Source organism: Myotis yumanensis, unplaced genomic scaffold, assembly GCF_028538775.1.
Source record: "Myotis yumanensis isolate MYYU_CA2020_CCGP unplaced genomic scaffold, mMyoYum1.0.hap1 SCAF_9, whole genome shotgun sequence".
In the NCBI taxonomy this organism is placed as follows: domain Eukaryota; kingdom Metazoa; phylum Chordata; class Mammalia; order Chiroptera; family Vespertilionidae; genus Myotis; species Myotis yumanensis.
The window spans coordinates 4,829,386-4,849,046 of record NW_027223760.1 but is presented as its reverse complement, the minus strand read 5'-3'; the positions used below and the strand labels follow the sequence as shown (position 1 = coordinate 4,849,046).

General features: G+C 58.3%; 1 protein-coding gene across 1 annotated transcript in view; it reads right to left on the bottom strand.

Annotated features, from left to right (window-relative positions):
• Window positions 1-18,515, bottom strand: part of KCNH2 (potassium voltage-gated channel subfamily H member 2) — a 32,800-nt gene extending 14,285 nt beyond the window's left edge. Inside the window, 2 exon segments of the mRNA XM_070423667.1 lie at window positions 15,264-15,494; window positions 18,224-18,515. Coding sequence (XP_070279768.1) covers window positions 15,264-15,494; window positions 18,224-18,299 — 307 coding nt within the window. The 5' untranslated portion in view covers window positions 18,300-18,515.
• Window positions 18,516-19,661: the final 1,146 nt, after the last annotated feature.

The window sequence follows — 19,661 nt, the reverse complement described above, 5'->3', positions numbered from 1 at the left end:
AGGCCCCTGGGTGGGCAGAGCAGAAACCTGAAGGGGCCCGTCCATGTCTGCCTCCCCCACGGCTTCACACAGTTCTGCCCCTTCCTCGCCAAGTCTCCTGTCCCACCCCCCTTTCCCCTGCAGCTTTGTGTCAGCCAGACTGAGCTTGTGACCTCAGTCTACCTGCTCCGACTTGCTGCTGGCCAGGCATTCCCTCTCTCTCCGCCTGTCTTGTTTCTCTAGCCCTCTCCCCGGGTGCATTCTCCCTCACCTTGGCTTAAGCTCCTTTCTGCCTCCACCTTGTCATCTCATTCTCCCTCACCTCTCAATGTATCCTTGTGACCCTCACACAGGGCAGTGTTTGGGAAGCCGCCTATTGTCTTCTCTAGCAGAGAGGTGTGGACAAGGAGCCCAGAATGCTGGTGACCCTTGAGCCCTGGCAAAGGTCAGGGCTATGCACCCACTGTTTAGTCGAGACAATGGTAGCTGAAGCAACTTCCCCACCAGATAGTCACGTAAATCCTTACTGACAAGATAGTCTGTCTGTTACTGGAACTTGCCTGTCTAAGGGCTATGGGTGGATCCCAAACTGAGTAAAAGGATGGCGAGGCCTGAGCACAAGCGGAGTCCATCCTCTTGGGATGGGCTCTCGCCTGGCCCCCCAATTTCCAAATTATTATCTCTTGTCTCTTTCATTTGTGTGCGGCCCCTCTTCCAGATCCTGAACCCTGAACCACACGGGACGTGGGGGTACACATACACAGCAGTGCAGTGTGGGAATTAAGCCCACAGACTTTAGGCCCAGGGTCTCTGGGTTCAAATCCCGCCTCTGCCACTTAGTCCTTTATGCTCAACTTAGTTAGCCTTCCTGTGCCTCGTTATCCTCATCTACAAAGTGGGAATAGGAGTTCCTTTGAAGGCTGTGAAGGAAAGTTGCAAAGATGAAGTCAACACATGCTGAGGGCCTAGAGCAATGCCTGGTGTACACTGAACACTGCACACGGGTTAGGGATCGCTCTCTGTCCCCATCCTGGCTCTTTCTGCATTAGTCCCACCAGTCGGTCCACAACAAGATACACTCAAAGTTGAGAGCAAGAGTTTCAAAACCTTCAAGCAATTCAACATTGCCACGATGTCCAAGCATGTGATTTTGCACTTCACAAAGGTCTGTGATGTATTAGAAATAAAGAAAAGTGATCCTTCACCAAAGAGCCGTGAAGCACAGCTCCTACATCTTGCATCACTGTCTCCCCTTGTCTTTCTTTTTCTAAAAATATTTTTTTATTGATTTCAGAGAGAGGAAGAAAGAGAGAGAGAAACATCAATGGCACGCCCCCCACTGGAGATCGAGCCCACAACCAAGGCATGTGCCCTGCCCGGGAATTGAACCCTGACCTCCTGGTTCATAGGTTAATGCTCAACCTCTGAGCCATGCTGGCTGGGCTCCTTGTCTTTCTCTTCTCTCCCAGTCTCTCTGTCTGGCTACCAGGTGAGGCCAGTGCACCAGGCCAGATGTGCCCCATCCACCTCTGCTCCCTGTCCAGCGCACAGCCTCTCACCCTCCTCTGCCAATTTCTGAAGAAGACCTTGATGCTCATATTAACATCCTGTTCCCCTTTCCCCATGTTCCCTGCGGGCACCAGGCTTATCCCTCATCATGCTTTCTTCTCAGGACAAACTTCTTTTCTTGTCCACCTGCTCATCTGTCTTCTCTGAATTGCAGGGACCTAACTCACCAGTGTCTGTGTCCCCTCTGCTGGCCTAGCACCTAGAACAACACACCAGGGAGCAGACATTGGCCAGTGGGGCTAGTGATGGGGCAATGCTGGTGGAGAGCGGTGGAGAGGAAGTATCGGTGGTGGATTGAGTCAAGGGAGGGGCCAGCAACCTGGAGGCTCTCTGGACAGGCCCTGGTGGCTGAGCCGTGGGGCCTGCAACAGCAATGGCCTGAGCAGACCAGACGTGCAGGGCCTGGTTCCTGCAGAACAGCAGTTCTAACAGCCGTGGGATTCATCTTGTGGAAGGAGATCCTCTGCAACCAACTGAAACAGGATGGCGGAGGGGGGAGAGAGGGAGGGCGGGCTAGACCAGGTGAGGGGCTGGCAGGGATTCTCCGCTCTGCCTGAGGTCCTTCCACTCACCTCATCCCAAGCCCTTATGGCCCAGCCCTTAGAACCTAAGCTGAGGGCTCTGTCTGGATCTCCCATCAGCAGCCTCTACTGTCCCCTGACCTCCGGCCTCTGAAATGGCCCAATTGAAGCATAGCTGTGGTGCTGGGAGCTGCAGGGGGCCAGACCCAGCTGGAGACTGTTTGGCACCCAACAGCCCGCCTAGAGTTCATGTCCTAATATGGTGATGGCCGACAGCGGCCTGAACAGGGACTGGCCCTGATCTGGACTAGAGAGGCCAGAGACCAGGAAACCTTAGCCCTGGAGATCCTGAACACCCAGCCCCAGAACCCCAGGCATCCAGGCTCCTGGTCCTCATTCCTCACTAGGAACTTGTCCCAGAAGTCCAGAGTCTGGAACCCGGAAGAGCCCACCCTTTCAGGACAGCCTGGGGATTCTGACCTTGAGGCCTCCGCACCCTGCCCGCTCCATTCAGACGTCTCAGCGAGGGAGGGCAGAGCTGCATTCTGCCAGCCCACCCCCTGCCTGGCTGCAGAAACTCCAAATAGAAGCCTCCTTGCAGCTCAGGCTCACCCCTGCCCCTAGACACACACTCAGACGCAGAGCCCCCTTGGCCCTCTCTCCCTTTGTGACATTCAAGGAATTTTTCCTTTCAAATAACCCTGTCAAAGCCCAGCTTCTTCCAAAAATGTGACCTGGAGCCCTGCCTGGTGGCTGCGGGACGTGGCAGGGGGAGAGGAGGCGCCAGCTGCTATTTTCAAGGAGACACAGAAGAAAGGAAAGCAGGCAGCCGACTCGGGGCTCTTTGAGGCTCTGCCTTCCCACCCCCTGCTCGCGTGGATGGTTGGTTGGTTGGTTGGTTGGTTGGGTCTTCAGTGAGCGTCACATCACTCACCCCCAGCCAGACCTTCCAGCGGACCCCATGGACCCCATCTCATCTCTGGCTGGGAGTCTGGGAGGCGGGGGTCCCTGAGGGCAGCTGAGGTTCAGAGCAGGTCAGGGGTGGGGCACAGGGATAGTGGGAGCCATGTCAGGCCTGCAGGCAGGTGGTCTCTGACCCTCACACAGCAGAAATGTCGGCAGTCGGTGGCTGAGCTGCTTCTGGGAGACCCATGCTGGCACTAGCACATACAGTGTCTTGCCCCCCACAGTCCTGCTCCTGGCCCTCACTCTCTGCTCTCCTCCCTCAAACCTTGCCCTGCACCCCAGCAAAGGCTGACTCTGCCCGCCCAGCTGCGTGAGGTTGCAGTTCCTCGGAGAGCCACACCGTGGCAGGCGCGGCCCACACTCCCGAGGCAGCCAGCACCAGAGCGCGCTGGGAAGGAGGGAAGGGGTGGAGGGGAGCAGAATTCCCACCCCCGGGCTTCCCCCACCACCCCCCTCTGCCCACAGATAGGATGTGGGGTTCCCCGACGCAAAGGGGAGGGACACAGGCTGTGGAGTCAAATAGCCTTTGCTGATTGTGTCAGAATCACCTTGGGCAGGTCACCTCCCCTCCCCAGCCCCAGGGTCACGCCCACCCCAGGAGGCTGGAGGTATGGATGACATGTGTGAAGCAGAGCGGGACTCATGGGAAGTCCTGATCCTGGGAGGAGGAGAGGGAGAGACAGGTGGCTGGGTCTCCCCAGTGGAGAGGCCCCGAGCCACCTGGCTCTTGTAGCTGATGCCAAGAGCCCTTACTCACACTCCCAACCCCCAGCCCAAGCTGAGGACACCCGGCTCTGGGTGGGGAGGCTGAGTGCCCAGCCCTCGCCTGCCTTCTGGAGCTCAGGGCACCCTGGGTCCTGCGGGATGGAGACAGGAAAGTAGACTCAGCCATGCAGCTCACCAAAGGTCACTGAGAAGGAGAGGAGGAGGGGACAGCAGAGGGACCCTGGGGGAGAACCAGGCCTGGACACATTCCAGGTGCAGCAGGTACAGCTCTTCCTGTCCCCAGGGAAGGGTGCCGTCGCTCAGCAGAACCCAATGTTGGCTTACTTTCATCTGCTGCCAACCCTGGTCATCATCTTGCTCAGTGTCCCAACCCAACCGGGGGCCCCACTCATGGTCCCAAACTGGATTTCCCACCTCTGGGCACCCCTGGCCTCAGCTTCATCACTCCCAGGCCTTATCCATCAGGGCGGTGTGGTCAGGGGTGGAGGGGCCAGCAAGGATTCGGAACGTCCTTCAGCAAACCCCCAGGTCAGCCCTCTGCCTGTAAACAGGTCCTGATGCTCCTTCATCCCCCACAAGCAGTCACTGAGGGCACCAATGTCAAGCATTTGGGCAGCACAAACCACACAGGCCTGGCACCTGCCCTCATTACGCCAGAGAGTCAACAGGACCCCAATCCGGAGCCTGGGCAAGATGAGGAAGAGAGAATAACCGAGGCAGAGGGACGGGCCCGGGGAGCAGAGGTGATCTGCCAGCCATCAGGAGACCTGAGCAAGTGCTGTGTGACTGTGGGCAGGTCGTCCGCCTCTCTGAGCATCAGGCTCCCTGGGGGCACCACAGGGATGAGTGATTCCTGCCCTGGCCGCCAGAGGAGATGACAGATGGCTTGTGGAAGCATCCAGAGCTGTAACGAAACAGGGCCCTGCAAGGAAGGTGACCTCAGGGAGGCAGCCATCCTAGCCCTGGTCCCCTCCCTGTCCCACTCCCAGCAAGAGAAGCTGAGCCCAAAGTCACGCTGAGGGCAGGAGGCTGGGGCCCCATCAGCCCTGTCCGCCCCCAGGCAGAGACGCTGTCTCCATGCAGGGCTGTGCAGTGTCAGGTTATATTTAGCCTGGTGGCGGCGACAGGAAGATGCAGAAGGAGCGACTCCTGGACGGGGGCCATCGTGTCACTAACACGGCTCTCATGGGCAGCCTGGGGCCTAGGGAAGCGAGGGACATTGCAGGACCAGGGGACAGAGTAGGGGAGCCTGAGAGGCCAGCCAGTGAATGAGTGCGTGTGAGACGGTGGGGTGGGGAGAGAGAGGCCATCTTCTCAGCTGCTCCAGGGGCTGCGAGGCAGACACCCTGGGGAAGACTCACTGCGGGGCAGGAGTGGGGAGCCAGGGTCCAGACCCCGACTCACACAAAAGAGGCATCATCCCCAGACAGACCTCCACAACCCTCCCTGTCTAACACCTACCCAGGGAGTTAGAGGCCATACAGAGGGTCTCGGGGGGCCAGTCATCTAGACCCCCCAAACCCACTGCCTGTGGCCTGCCTGCATCATCTCCCCCTCCCCAACCACAGTGATAGTCTTGAGAAGAGCTTCTTCTAGAAGAGCTCTGGGCCCAGCCCGGCCCTGCTCCAATCCGCTGGGTGCCACTCAACCTCTCGGGGACACAGCCTCCTGATCTCTCACGTGGAGTCACCGGCCCTGTTCCCCAGGAGCCCGAGGAGGTAGAGCAAGGCTGTGCTCAGGCGGAGAAAGCTGCTCCGTGGACCCATTCCCTTCCTCCCCAAGGCCTGCACGCTTCACCTCCCTCCTCTGACTTCCTGGAGTCCGTCCCCGCTGAGAATCCTTCAGGATCTGCCCTTCTGGATCCCAGCATTCCCTGCGCACAGGCACCTGAGACACGAGTAGGCTGGCCTACAGGGCACCCCAGCCTCACCGGCCTCCCACTCCCCACAGCCCTGACCCCTCTCCCCTCTCCCCTCTCCCCTCCAACTGAGCCATCCTCTAGGCCAGCCGTGGGCAAACTACGGCCCGGCCCGAGGGCCGGATCCGGCCTGTTTGAAATGAATAAAACTAAAAAAAAAAGACCGTACCCTTTTATGTAATGATGTTTACTTTGAATTTATATTAGTTCACACAAACACTCCGTCCATGCTTTTGTTCCGGCCCTCCAGTCCAGTTTAAGAACCCATTGTGGCCCTCGAGTCAAAAAGTTTGCCCACCCCTGCTAGGCTCTGCAGGATCCCTCCACAAAGATTTCCCTGACTGCTCCATCCAGCCCACATGGATGTTTCTCATTGAGAACTCTTCTAAAACGATATCCCTAATTTGGGAGATAATTGTATGCTGGCTTCTGCAGTGAGGTTCCTCCCTCCCCCAGAGTCAGAGCCCTGAGGCTAGGGCTGGGCTGTTCGCAGGAAGTACTGGGGAAGCAGGTGTTTGAGGACTGCTGGTGGACTTGAGGCCTCCACCTGCGCCAATGACAGGTGTGTGTGAACAGGGCCATCTCCCACCCTCAAAGCTCTTCCAGATCCAAGGGTACCAACTGTCCCTTCACAACCTAATTTGTCCATTTCAAACCATCAGAGTCTAGATAGCAGTCAGGACCACCGTGGGACTCAGGCGGTATCTTTGCGGACGTGTTATGAAATCCGGTCAGCAGTTAGCATGGCACATAGAGGCTGCCCACCCAGGAAGCTGGGGAGCAGTGGAGCAGGAGCCTCACAGGTGTGGGATTTCTGAACCTCAGACCCCTACCAGCCTGCTTCACCGTGACCCCACACAGACGTGGCCACCAGGAGACAACCTGGGGGTCCTGCCCTCCCCCAGGGCTCAGCAAGCTTCCAGAACTGTGCCTCCTCTTAGCCCCCAGCGTGCCCCAGAAAGCCTGGGGTGCCTGGAGAACACCTCTCCCTAACTCCAGCTCTCCATCAGCCACAGCTTCTCAATCACTCAACCAAGACTTGTAATCCCTCCAGAACTCGACCACCTCACAGGGCTCTGAGACGTGCCACCACAGACAGCACACATGAAAGCTTCCTGAAAAGTCCAGTGGAACATTCTAATGGCATCAGAACATATGACAATGATCCAAACATAAACAGAAAACCGGCATTATGTGCAGATGATAGGGTCATCTCCCTAAAATAACAACCAAATCAACAGATAAACTATTAGAACAAATGATGGCGTTCAATATAGCTGCCTGGTACAAGGTCAGCCCACAAAAATGGGCAGCATTTCTCTCTACCAGCATGGAGCTATTTAAATAGGTGTTCCAAAATAAGACCCTTTTCATAACAGCAACAGAAGGATAAAATATCTAGAAATTGACCAGAAATGCACAGGCCTTTAGGGGGGGCGGGAGGGGGGGGGGACAAAGCTTTAAACTAATAAAGGATACAGAAATGATCTGATAAATGGAGGGATAATCCAGGCCCTTGAATAGGAAAATTATTATAAAGATGTCAGTTCTCCCCAAATTCATCTATAAAACCAATCTAATTCCAGTCAAGATTGTAGGGGGGTTTTTCTTTGCAGGGACTCGATAAAAGTTTTTTAAAAGTTTATAAAGAAAAAGAAGCCTTGAGTGCTTTGGCTCAGTGGCTAGAGCATCGGCCTACAGACTCAAGGGTCCCAGGTTCGATTCTGGTCAAAGGTATGTACCTTGGTTGCGGGCACATCCCCAGTAGGGGGTGTGCAGGAGACAGCTGATCCATGTTTCTCTCTCATGAATGTTTCTAACTCTCTATCCCTCTCCCTTCCTCTCTGTAAAAAATCAATAAAATATATTTTTTTTAAAAAGAAAAAGAGGAGCCCACAAATCCCTGTGTCAACCATTAGAATGAAGAATAGAGAGAAAGCCCTAGCCAGTTTGGCTCAGTGGATAGAGCATTGGCCTGTGAACTGAAGGGTCCTGGGTTTGATTCCGGTCAAGGGCACGTGCCTGAGTTACGGGCTTGATCCAGCGTGCAGGAGGCAGCCAATCAATGATTCTCCCTCATCATTGATGTTTCCATCTCTCTCTCTCCCTTCCTCTCTGAAATCAATAAAAACATATTTTTTTAAAAAAGAATAGAGAGATGCCCTAACCGGTTTGGCTCAGTGGATAGAGCGTTGGCCTGCGGACTGAAGAGTCCCAGGTTCGATTCTGGTCAAGGGCATGTACCTTGGTTGCAGGTACATCCCCAGTAGGGGGTGTGCAGGAGGCAGCTGATAGATGTTTCTCTCTCATCAGTGTTTCTAGCTCTCTATCTCTCTCCCTTCCTCTCTGTAAAAAATCAATAAAATATTTTTTTTAAAAAAGAATAGAGAGAAAAGATGTGCCTTTCCAGATGATGAGATATACTAAATGTCATTGTTGTTGTTTTTTTCATGTGGTTTTGACGCAAGAACAGACAAATAAATATTTGGAACAGAATAGAGAGCTCAAAAACAGACCCAAGGATATATGGGTAATTAACTGGTGGTACAGGGGGCCCCACACACCAGTGGAAAAGAAGAGGCTGTTTACTAGTCATGTTGGGAAAACTGGCTCACTACATGGAAAAAAACATAACTTGATCCCTACTCGACACCGCAGACAGAGGTAGGCTCCGGATGGATCAGAGACCCAACCGAGGAAGGTGAAACAATTACGTAAATAGAAGAAGGGGGTGTAGACTTTTGCAACCTCCGGATGGTGAAGAATTTCTTCAACAAAACTTCAAAAGCTCAAACAAAGCTAAAACTCAGGCAGTGTGTTTGTATCAAAATTCAGTATCTCTGTTGGATAACTTGAACAGACAACTGAATGGGAGAAAACATTTGCAGTATCTTGATTCAGCAGGAAACAATGCCCAGAATATGTATGTTGAATATTTAACTAGGCATTTGCATTTCTAGAATACACAAGCAACTCCTGCAAACCAAGAACAAAAGACAGCGGCTTCGGTGGAAGAGTGAGCAAAGGATATGAGCAGGTGATTGACGGGAAAGTAAGCCGAGAGGCTGTCCAGCCTATGAGGTGGATGAGCGAACTCATGTGAAGCCAAAGAAATGCAAATTCAAGCGGCAAGATCTCACTTTCACCTATTAGACTGGCAAAACTTAGGAAGGTAGACAATGCCAGGTTGGCAGAGATATGGCGGAACAGCAGCCTCGTGCTCTGTGTAGGTGGGTGATGATGGCGGCAGCCAAGCTGGTACACAGTCAGACAATACTTAGTTGAATTAGGTGCCCACAGATCCCAGGATCCAGCTATTCCACCTCTGGAGATATATCTCAAAGACACCCTCACATGAGTCCAAAAGGGGCCACGGGTGAGGATGGTCACTGCAGCATTATTTAGGGAGACGCTGTGGAGGGCCCTCCCTGGGAGGAAATTAGGTGGGTTCGCCCCACAGAATGTGAAGCTACAGACTAGATGTCAAGTAACAGCCTGGATGGACTTACAGGCGTACTCCTGCGTAAGAAGAGTAAGTGCCAGAATACAACAGCTAGCACATCCCATTTACATAAATTAAACCTATACGCATCCAGACAAAACACACATTTTGCAAGAACATATGCAAGCAGCATATTCACAGGAAGTACATTTCAATGGTTGCCTACGGGGAGGGTAATGGGATCGGGGAATGAGAGCAAAAGGGAAAAAAGCAAGGGAAAGAGAAGGCAAAAACAATAACACAAATATCGTGTTTGCATGATTTGAGGGAGAGGCAGGAGCTGGGGCAGGCAGGGTCCCTTGCAGGACAGGGCAATGGGGCACAGGGGTGCTGAGACCCTGGCTCATCCAACTTCAGTACCTGGGAGGGCAGGCGCTTGACGCCACTTAGCCAATGAGGAACTGTGGCTCTGGAACCGAGCTGACACCCACACTTCTTGGGGCCCTGAACCCATCGTGCCCCCAAAGGACTCTCTGGGGCAAGACAGCTGGTGTGGCAGAATTCCAGCTGCATGTGGGAGGGCTCTAGAGCTGAAAGAGGAAAACTGGGTTCCAGTGCCCACTCAGGTGCCCACCAGCTGGGTCAACAGGCGCAAGTGCCCTAGCCTTTCTGAGCAAGCGTTTCCCTCCCGTGAAACGATGGAGAGGAAGTCTGCCTCTCGGAGGGCTGTGAGGACCACCTGCCAAAAAGCACGCCTCCCTACCTGAAACCTGGAAGGGCAGTCACAATGGCTGTGCCTGTGAGTGCGGCCCAGGCAGCTGCCACCGCCACCTCCCCCAGCTTTGCTCCCCCACTCAAGCCTCCTCGGTCCATCTCTGGCCTGGGGGAGGGGGGGGGGCGGGGGGGCGGGGGGGGGCTGGGAGTCCCAGATACCTTCTCTGTACCCCACCATGTCCCCACACACAGCAGGGCTGGAGGACTCCTAGGCCTCTCAGGCAACCTCTCCCTGGCCCACCTTCCTTTGGCCCTGAAGCCTCCCCATCCTCTAATCCTCATCCCTCACAGAGGGAGAGACTGAGGCCCAGAATGGAAAGTGATTTACCCAAAGTCACACAGCAGCTCTATAACTGGGCCAGAAACTGCTCCCAAGTCACTGACACCAGTGTATGGCTTCTGCAACAACATCCTGCCCACCTTATTCATTCTTTCATTCGTTCATTCATTCATTAAGTGAGCAAGCAAGCAAGCATATACTGAGCTCCCACTATGCACTAGACACACAGATTCAACAGAGAACTGAACAGACGGCAGTCTGCCCTCACGGAGCTTGCAGTCTGGTGGGAGAAGTCTGACATGGCACCCTCATCCACAACTGTGAACAAGGAAGACGGCGGGCCAAGGAGAAGACACTGCCCAGCCCTCAGGCGCTTCATGTCACCTAGACAACCAGAGGTTTGCTCCAGGCCAACAGTCCACAGCATGGAGACCTGTAGGTACCCAGGACAGGAGGGGCCTCTCCTGTACTAACCACCTGCCCCAGGCGCCCTCCACTCTCCCTGTTCTGGCCTTGCCCCCAGGGCCTTCCTCCATGGCAGGGAGCAAAGTTTCTGTTAAGCTCCCACACACTAAGGGGCTAGATAACTCCATGTTCCTCCCTGCATGTGATCAGAGAGAATGTATTTTTAAAGAAAAAGACTCATTCTCCCTCAAGCAAAAGGTTCTCTAATGGAGGTATTTGAGGCACCGTGTGTGTGTGGGGGGCGGGGGGGGGGGTGTTTAAGTGTGAAAGGGGTTTCTTAGAACCTGTCACAACACCCCGGAAGCCACCTCTGGGCTAAAACATGCTGAGTCTCAGCAGTCTCACCCCCACTCCACACTGGCCCCCCTCCCTAGAGTCCAAGGCCATCACCAAACTCTGCTCCCATCCCGCCCGCTCTGTGCAAATATTTACATAGCTCCTCTCTGGGGTCTACAGCAGACACAACACGGAGGAGCCGCCCTCCTGACACTCTCCAGAGCCAAGTGTGCAGGAGTGGCCCGCACCCCTCAGTGCTGGCAGGCCTGCCTCACTTCTGCCCCAAGAACGGGAAGACCCATCCAGAACTGTGAACAGGGCACCCTGCTCCCACTCAGGAATGTCTCCTCCTGGAGCCTTGAGGAAAGGTGCTGGGTGGGGAGAGCCCTGGGCACCGTTCCTGGCCTCCTGGCCTCCTGGCCTCCTGGCCTCCTGGCCTCCTGGCCACAAGCAGGTGCTCTCACCTGCCCTGTCTTGGAAGGCCCAAGGTGAAGGGAGCCCCTGATGGCTTCCGCTCCTCCAGAGAAGTGCTCCCTATATCTAACCTTGTCCTCGGTGTTCAATCTAGGCTGCTCCCATCTCAAGGATGGCACCAGCCTGGGTCCCGCCCTGCCTGCCCAGCTCAATAAACCCTGGGGCTGCCTCACCAGCATCCCAACACAGGGCTTCTGCACACAGCACACTGCAGTTAGGGGTCTGGGCCTGAGGGCCATGGGACTGGAGAGTGTGGAGGAGGGTGGGGGTCTGAGCTTGGAGAGAGGTCAGCTGTGCTGGAGGAGGGGCACGGGAGGAGATAGGGAAATGGCCTGGGTGTGTCGAGGGTCAAGGGAGGCCCATAGGAGTGTCACTGGTGCCAGCAGCGCCTGCATAAGCTGGGGTCTGAATCTGGAAACCATAAACTAGCTGGTATGGGGCCACCTCTGGGGCTCAGGTTCCCCACAAGCACTGGGGGATCCAGGGCACAGGCTGGCCCACTGGTCCCCACTCCTCCCCAGCCCACAGCTCAGCTGTTGCAGTGGGTGCCCTCTGACCCTGTTACCATGGCAACCAGCCTGCAGCTGGAGCAGAGAAGCAGACAGATTCTTCTCTAGAGACACCCCTATCTCCACCCACGCATGGGCTCCTGGGGACACAGGGACACAGAGACCAGGCCAGTGCAGGCAGAGGTATGGGGGAGCCAGACAGAGCCCACAGGGAGAAGGGCTCAGGGGGGCTTGTGGGGAAAAGAAGACAGACAGATGCAGGGAGGAGGAGATAAGACCAAGGGGACAGGGTGTCTGCAGGGAGGGAGCCCTGGGGAGAAGGAAAGCAGCAGAGACCATGGGCACAGGCAGACAGGCTGAGCGCTGCAGGAGGTGGGGTGAAGAGAGACAGCGGGAACAAAGAGCAGAGGGGCCAGGGACCGCAGGGACAGAGAGCAGGGGGGACCTCCACCAGGCCCGGCAGAGGAGGGCAGCAAGGGAGGAGGAGCCTTGCTCAAAGGGATCCCGGGCCACCCCTCCAGCGATGTGGGGATGCAGATGTGCTCCAGCAGCACCTGCTGCCCAGGCAAGGCCCCAGGGCCCTGCAGCCATGTTACTGCCTGCCAGCCCCACACTAGCTGGCTCTGCTCCCAGTGCCACCTTAATCCTGGCCTGACGTGAAGGGGCATGGACGCGGGGCCAGCAGGTCCCTGGCACCTCGTGTCTCTCCTTCCAGCCCACACACCCCCAGTCCAGCCTCCCTGCCTCCCAACAATCCCAGCAACTAAGTAACGGAGCTGTCTGGCTCCAGGCCCTGATACTGCACAGAGCTAGGCCGGAGGCACCGACACAGCACAGCTGTCCGCACTGGCGCCTGCCAGCAAAAGGCCCCGCCTCCTGCCCAGCCACCCACCTCCCTGGGGCTGAAGCCCAGGGACCTACTCCCCCGTGGCTGGCCCAGGCAGAGACCCTGAGAAAGGCCTGGACAGAAACAAGAGGTGGCCCTGGCATTCTACACCTCTGCCTCCCTCCTCTGCCCGGGCGCAAAGTGTGAGCTAGTGCACGCACACACACAGCACAGGTCAGGCCACACAGAACCTCCCTAGGGACCCAGCGTCTCACGGCAGCGGGGGAAGGCGGAGGAAATCTGTCTGCTTCCTAGGCTCCAGTGCCAGGACAAGTGGGACTCACATGACCTGAGGGCCCAGGCCAGTCTGCTGGCCAACAGGAGATACCTGGCCCCATGGGAAGTCTGAGAGCAGCGAAGGGGGCGGGCAGAGATGACTGGCACAGGATTTTCTGGGTCACAGCCTCCTTTGGACTAGTAACCTGACGGGGCAAAGAGACTGAACCTGGGCAAGAGGCCTGGGTTCTAGTCCCACTCCCTCCACTGATTCACTGGTAACTGGACCTCCGCCTCTCAGTTTCTCCATCTGTAACCTGAGTGAGCTGGATTGTGATCCCCAAGGTCACCAAGATTCCAAGCACCCCTGCAGAAAGGGTCCCTTGGCCATCCTCCCCCAAAGGAGCCAACCTGGGGAAAGAAGGAAGGCCTGCTCCATACACACTACCGAGTAGACAAAGCACTCAGGCCCCTGGTGCCAAGGGGCCGAGCAGATACATTATCCCAGAACTAGAAAGAGGCTCAAGACAGTAACCAACTTGGCCCTACATTACATTATTTCTGGTGTCAGACCTGAACATTAGACTTAATGTATTCACATTCTGTTCATTACACCAACGGTTTGCAACTTTCAGATAAAATTGTACATGAAGTCATTCGAATCTGCAGATACCCCTGTAACTAGTTGGTGTCACTGTTAATATATGACAGCAAAGCAGAGTGGGGAGGGCTCTGACCAGACAGACACAGTCGCACTCCCCGCTCTGCCACTTACTGGCTGTGTGACTTTGGAAAAGTTTCTTAATTTCTCCAAACTTGTTTCCTCATCCATAAATGGAGAAAAAATTATATCTACCTCCCAGGGTTGTTGTGAAGATTCTGTGAGATAATGTAAGTGAAACATTTAGTAGCACAGTGTCCAGCACATAGAAGCCACCCACCGATGTTAGCTAGTACTAGATGGCCAGGCAGATATAAAAGCAAATCGGCTCTGGTTTAGGTTCTGGGAGACATCGGTGAAAAAGCAGACAAAGGCCCTGCCTTCCGAGTTTCCATCCAGTCTTGCAGCCCCTGCCTCCCAGCCAGAACCCCCACGTGCTGTAAGCTAATCCTCTCCCACAGTGTCCCCTCTATGCTGTGCAGTGATGTCCAGGCTGGGCACCCTGCAAAAGCAGGGCCATGGGGGAGGCACAAGCCTTTACAGGGCAGCCTCCGCCAACCCTGTGCATAGAGGGGAGGTTCCAACAGGCAGGGCCAGGGGCCTAGCTGCTGACTCACTTTGCCTACCCCCAAGGGGAGACAGAGCATGTCAGGGAGACAGACCTGCAGGTCAGCTCCCTACAGGCAGGAACCCCGAGTGGTGTTCACTGCTCTATCTACAAGACCCTGAGTTCAGCAAATGCTCCTCGGAAAGCACTGAGCAGCAAGGTTTGGGCACCCACGGGCAGTCCAGAGGCACCTTCTGGAGCCACCTCCCTAGCCCTGTGCAGACCTCCCAAAGCCCTGTGCACTGAACTTCCAGAGCAAAGCCCACCAGCCAGGACAGACACGTGTGGGAGCAGCTCCGCCCAGAGCTCTGTTTATCCGATCTCCGGAAGCCCAGAGCAGATGAGCTAGGAGGCGGTGGCTGAGCCGAGACACCTGGCGCAGGAAGGGATGGAAGGCGGGGCCTCAACGGATGAGACAAAGGGAACTGGGGTTGGGAAGAGGCACACACCTCATGCCAGGTGCAGCTGGAAGTGCAGAAGAGAGAGGGGGCAGGAGAGGGGCAGTAGAGAGCGAGCTAGTCCTCAGCCCTCCCCCTCTTGGCCCTCTGTGACTTCTCCCCAGACCTGTCAGGCACACGGCAGGGGCTGGCTGCTAGGGTCCCTAGAGGCCCGTGACCAGAGGTCAGCGCCCAGCCGCCAGCCTGACCTATTCTGTCCACGCACGCACCTGCCATCCCGGCCCCATTCACCTCTAGCGCATCGTGCCCACATCTGCCCAGGGAGGAAGGAACCAGAGGTCCAGACCTACAGCCAAGCAGCCCACTGGCTACCCCGGAAAACCATCCCGCCAGAGAGAGGTGAAGACGCAGACCGCCCAGCAGCCCCAGTGCCCAGCCCTGGTCTCCCACCTGGCCCACTGCAATGACCCCAGCTGGGGTCACGCAACTATGGAACCCGCCCAGGCTCGGGCCATTTTCCAGCTGCCCCCATCCCGGGGCCGCACCTCCCCCGCCGTGGCCCCGCCCCGCGGCCCCGCCCCCGCGGCCCCGCCTACCATCCTTCCGGTAAAAGGCGATCTCCACTTTGCGCTCCTCCGCGCCCAGCAGGGCCTGCGCGATCTGCGCGGCCGCCCGGCGCTGAGTGCGCGGCCCGTGCAGGAAATCGCAGGTGCAGGGCCGCTGCATCACCTCGGCTCGCGAGTAGCCGCACAGCTCGCAGAAGCCGTCGTTGCAATAGATGACAGCGCAGTTCTCTACCCGAGCGTTGGCGATGATGAACTTGCGGCCTGGGGGGCGGGGGGACGGGGTAGGGGAAATGGGGGGATTGAACAGGCACGTGAGCAGGGACCCCTGCCCCGAGGGCTCAAGCCCTCACCTACATCCTCTCGTCACACACTGCCGCCCGCCCGGGGACTCCCGGCCTCAGGGAGCACCGCGGAGCCGGGGTCCCCAGCAGGGGGGCGAACGCAGCTGCGCCCCGACACAGGTGCCTCGCCAGCCCGTCAGGCGGCGCCCCCCCCCCCTCCCGCCGGGCCCTCGGGCTGGCTCCGTGGCTTCCCCCGGGCAGGCTGCCAGAGGCCTGCCGCCCCTCCGCGCCTGGGGCCAGGGCCAGACTGGGCGGGTGTCAGCAACGTGTGTCAGCAGCCGTGGCGGAGGGATAAACACTGGGCCTGGAGAGGGAGGCTGGGAAGGGTCAGAGATGGCGGCCGGCCTTCCCTTTGCACGGCTCCTTCAGCTGCTTTTGCAGACACACACCCCATCTCTGGACCGAGAGGAGGTCCCCGGACACTCCTTACCCCGGGGATCCCTAGGGAATCACTCCCCCGAGTATCAGTACTTCCTGGAAGGGCAGTTGGGGGCTGGGGAGGCTGAGGAAAGTACCACGTGAGCACCTGCTATGCTGTATCTCATGTAATATTGACAACCCCATAAGGTAGGCGTCCTCGTATTGTAGATGGAGAAACTGGGACTCAAAAGAAGTTCGGAGCCGTGCACACAGCTTGCAGCTTGTAAATGAGAGCCAGCTTCTGAACCCAGTTCTGGCAGCTGGTGAAGGAATATGCTAAGGGCCACAGGCAGAAGCCCAAGGTCATAGGGAGCAAGGAAAGGGACCTGCAGCGCCAACCCTGGGGACACCTGGAGCCTGGCACTTGTAAGAAGACAGATGCAGGAAGGGGACCTTCCGCAGGAATGTGAGGGCTGCCTCAGTTTTGCCCCATCGAGGAGGGGTGCCCCAATGGACCTATTTCAGCTAGACTGGGCTCGCCCCTCCATGCCTGCCCTGAAGGCTGAGCTGGCGGGTGAGCAGCAGGCAGGCAGCAGGAACTGGTGCCAGGGAAGATGCTCCCAGGATAAGAGCTTTTTATAAATGCATAAGTTTCCGGCCACTTTGGCCTTTAATGCTGGGGCTTTCAGTAACAGTCGGAACTCTGTCCCTTCCCTTCTCAGTGGGCACAGGCCGCAGGCTGCAGCCCTGGGCAATCCCAGGGGCAAGGCCTAGGCTGCCTAGGCAAGGCCTCACTGAGGCAGGCGAGGCCACAGGATCTGCCTCCCCCTGCCTTCCTCCGCAGCCCCTGACCCTGGCCTCCAGGAAGTTACTTTTTGAGGATGGGTCATCTTTAGGTCAGTTTCCTAGGCCTCAGGCAGTGGTCAACCCTAGTCAGGGCTCTCTGTCACATACAAAGACCCCAGATTCGGCCTCCATCTCCACCTAAGTCCATGGCAATCCAGAGTTCCAGCCACCCGCCAGCTCCGGAGGAAGAAGAAAAAACCACCTGGCACCCAATGCCAGGCCTGGAGAGGAGTTTCTTCGAAGGCAGGCCCCACCCTCACCCCCTTCACTGAGCTCCTGGAAAACTGGACAGAAGGGACCTGAAAGGCTCCTTCAGTCTCATGCACCCTTCTTCCCAGATGTGGAAACTGAGGCTCAGACAGGGAGGAGACTCGCTCAAGGTCACAGTGGCAGAGGTAGGGCCAGAAGCCAGACCCCCGGCCCCAGCCCAGGTGCCTGCCCTGGAGCTCCTGGGAAAGAAAGCCCCTGCCTCCGGGCCTCCACCCGGCAGTCTCCTCCCCCTCGGGATCATCGTGTTCCTTGCTCAGACAATGCTGTGCATCGAACGGACCCCTCCCTCTGCCCACCACTGTAACAAGCACACGTTGTCCTATGTTTGCAGGGTCATGGGCAAGGAATGTCACCAGCTCTCTGCTCCCAGGGCCCTTGGCAGTCACACCCACCACGGTACACGCAGCCTTGGAGCAGACACATGCGCTCGGGCAGGTGCAAAGCCCCCGCCAGCACACTCACCTAGCCTGGGACACTTCTGGAAGCCTCCCCTGCCAGGCCAGTTTAGGGTGCTGAGTCCCCGAGAAGGGGCTCACGGCAGGAAAATCCACAGCATGGGAGCACTGCATTGGGGCTGTTAGACCCTCAGAACTGGGGTGCAGCCCATGACATCCTCTCACCCCAGGGCCCACAGTGTGTAGCCTTGACTAAGACACCACCCCGCTGCCCATGCAGGGTCAAACTCATAGGTGACAGACACACATCCCACACCCCCAAGAGCAGGTTAGGCAATGATCCTACCTGCTGGCGTTCCCTCGCCCACAGTACAATCAAGACGGGCACCCATACGTCCTGTTGGGGTCCCACAGTTTGGGAGATACCTCCTCTCCTGTCCTTGCACCCACAGAGCCCCTCCACATCCAGGCACCCAGAGCCAGGGGTACCTGCACACCCCATCCCATCTCCCTGCCCTGCACACTCAGGGTCACACACCCTCCCCATCCCGGAAAACTGAATTGAGCCTTCCACCCGGCGCCCCAACACCAGGTCTCTTGGCCCCCAGCACCAAGCCTTGCCCCCGCGACCCCTGGCCAGCGCCCTGAGGACATCAGCCCCTCTGACTCGCACTTGGCAGGTGCACACGTCCCGGGCACGCCCCCCTCCCCCCACTCACACTCGGAAGAGCTCGCCCCCCGCCCAGTGCCCGGCCCCGCCGGCCCCTCCCCCACTCACTCTGGCCCTCAAACTTGCGGATGATGGTGTCCAGGAAGGTGTTCTGCGGCGCGACGTGGCCCCTCCGCACCGGCATCCTGAGCCCATGGGCGGGCCGGGCGGGCCTCCACCCACCCCGGCCCGGCCCGGCCCAACACTCGGCTTTGGGTAGCCCTGCCTAGCCGTGGTCCCCGCACCCCGCGGCCAAGCAGAGCACGGGCGGGGTCGAGACTGGGCTGCGGGCGTGGAGTCCCCGGCTCAGCCCGGCTCCGGACGCGGGCCCGGCCTGGAGCCGCCTGAGCTTGGGCCGCCCGCACACCTGTCCGCCTGCCCCCGCCGAGCCGCGGGCCCCGCTCCGCCGCGTCCCCGCGCTGCGCTCCGCTTTCCCGAGCTCGGGGCTCCCGGCTCCCACCCTCCGCGCCCACAGCGGCTCCGGCGCCGGCGGCTCGGGCTGCGCCTGCGGCTCGGCCCGGCCGCGGAAGGGTTAACGCGTCGCGCGCCCCTCGGGCTCTGGCCCCCGCCTCCCGGCCCCCTCCCGCCCGCCGCGCCGGCAGCGCCGCCCTCTCCCCACCCCGCTACACACACCCCGCGCGCCCGCCCTTCCCATTGGCTGAGCCGCGCCGAGGGCTCCCCCCACCCAGCCCCACGCTCAGCCCGGAGCCCCCGGGACTCGCGCCCCCACGAGGGGAAGGGACCCTTAGGGAACCTTGGACAGGTGCGCAGCGGCAGGGCGCGGCCTGGGGATTCCGCGCCCCCGCCCTGCCTGGGAGGCCTGGGGACCTGACTTGAAGGGAGAGGGCGGGTCCCTCACGCCCTGGCCCCGCACAGCGCCGAGCACCGTGGTCCACCCCGCAGAGCGGCGGCTGGTACACCCCGCACGCGCTCGGTGGCCGCTGCAGGTGACAGGGCGAGGCCTGGGCCCGGGGAAGACGAGTCCGGGGTCAGGGGAGACCCGAGAAACGTGAAGGGCAAGACAGTCTGGAGGCCCCGGCCAACCGAGAATTGAGATAATACTGGGTGAGATTTAGGGGGACGCGCACCGAGAGCGGGACGCCCCCACCAACACACACACACACACACACACACACACACACACACACACACACACACGGCCCTCTCGGGGTTATGCGGGGCCCTCCTCTACAGGGACATTCTGACAGTTAGCTGCGGGATCAAAGAAAAGCCCCTGAGCGCGAGGTTCCAGCCTGGGGATCCCCTTGTGCTAGCGGCCCGCCCTCCGTCTGCAGCTCGCGGCTGAGGTGCAGACCCAATGGGCGGGCTCGGGGCCCTGAGGCTGCGGCGGCCCAGCCCCTCAGAAAACCCTGGCCTCGCCGCCGGCCCCTCCCCCCGCCAGCTGGCTTGCTGCAGCTGCAGCTCCCTTATTTAGGCAAGGAGGCCTGAGGATGCTCAAGGGCAGGCAGGGTGTCTGTCTGTCGCCTCCCCATCTCCTGCCTGGGTC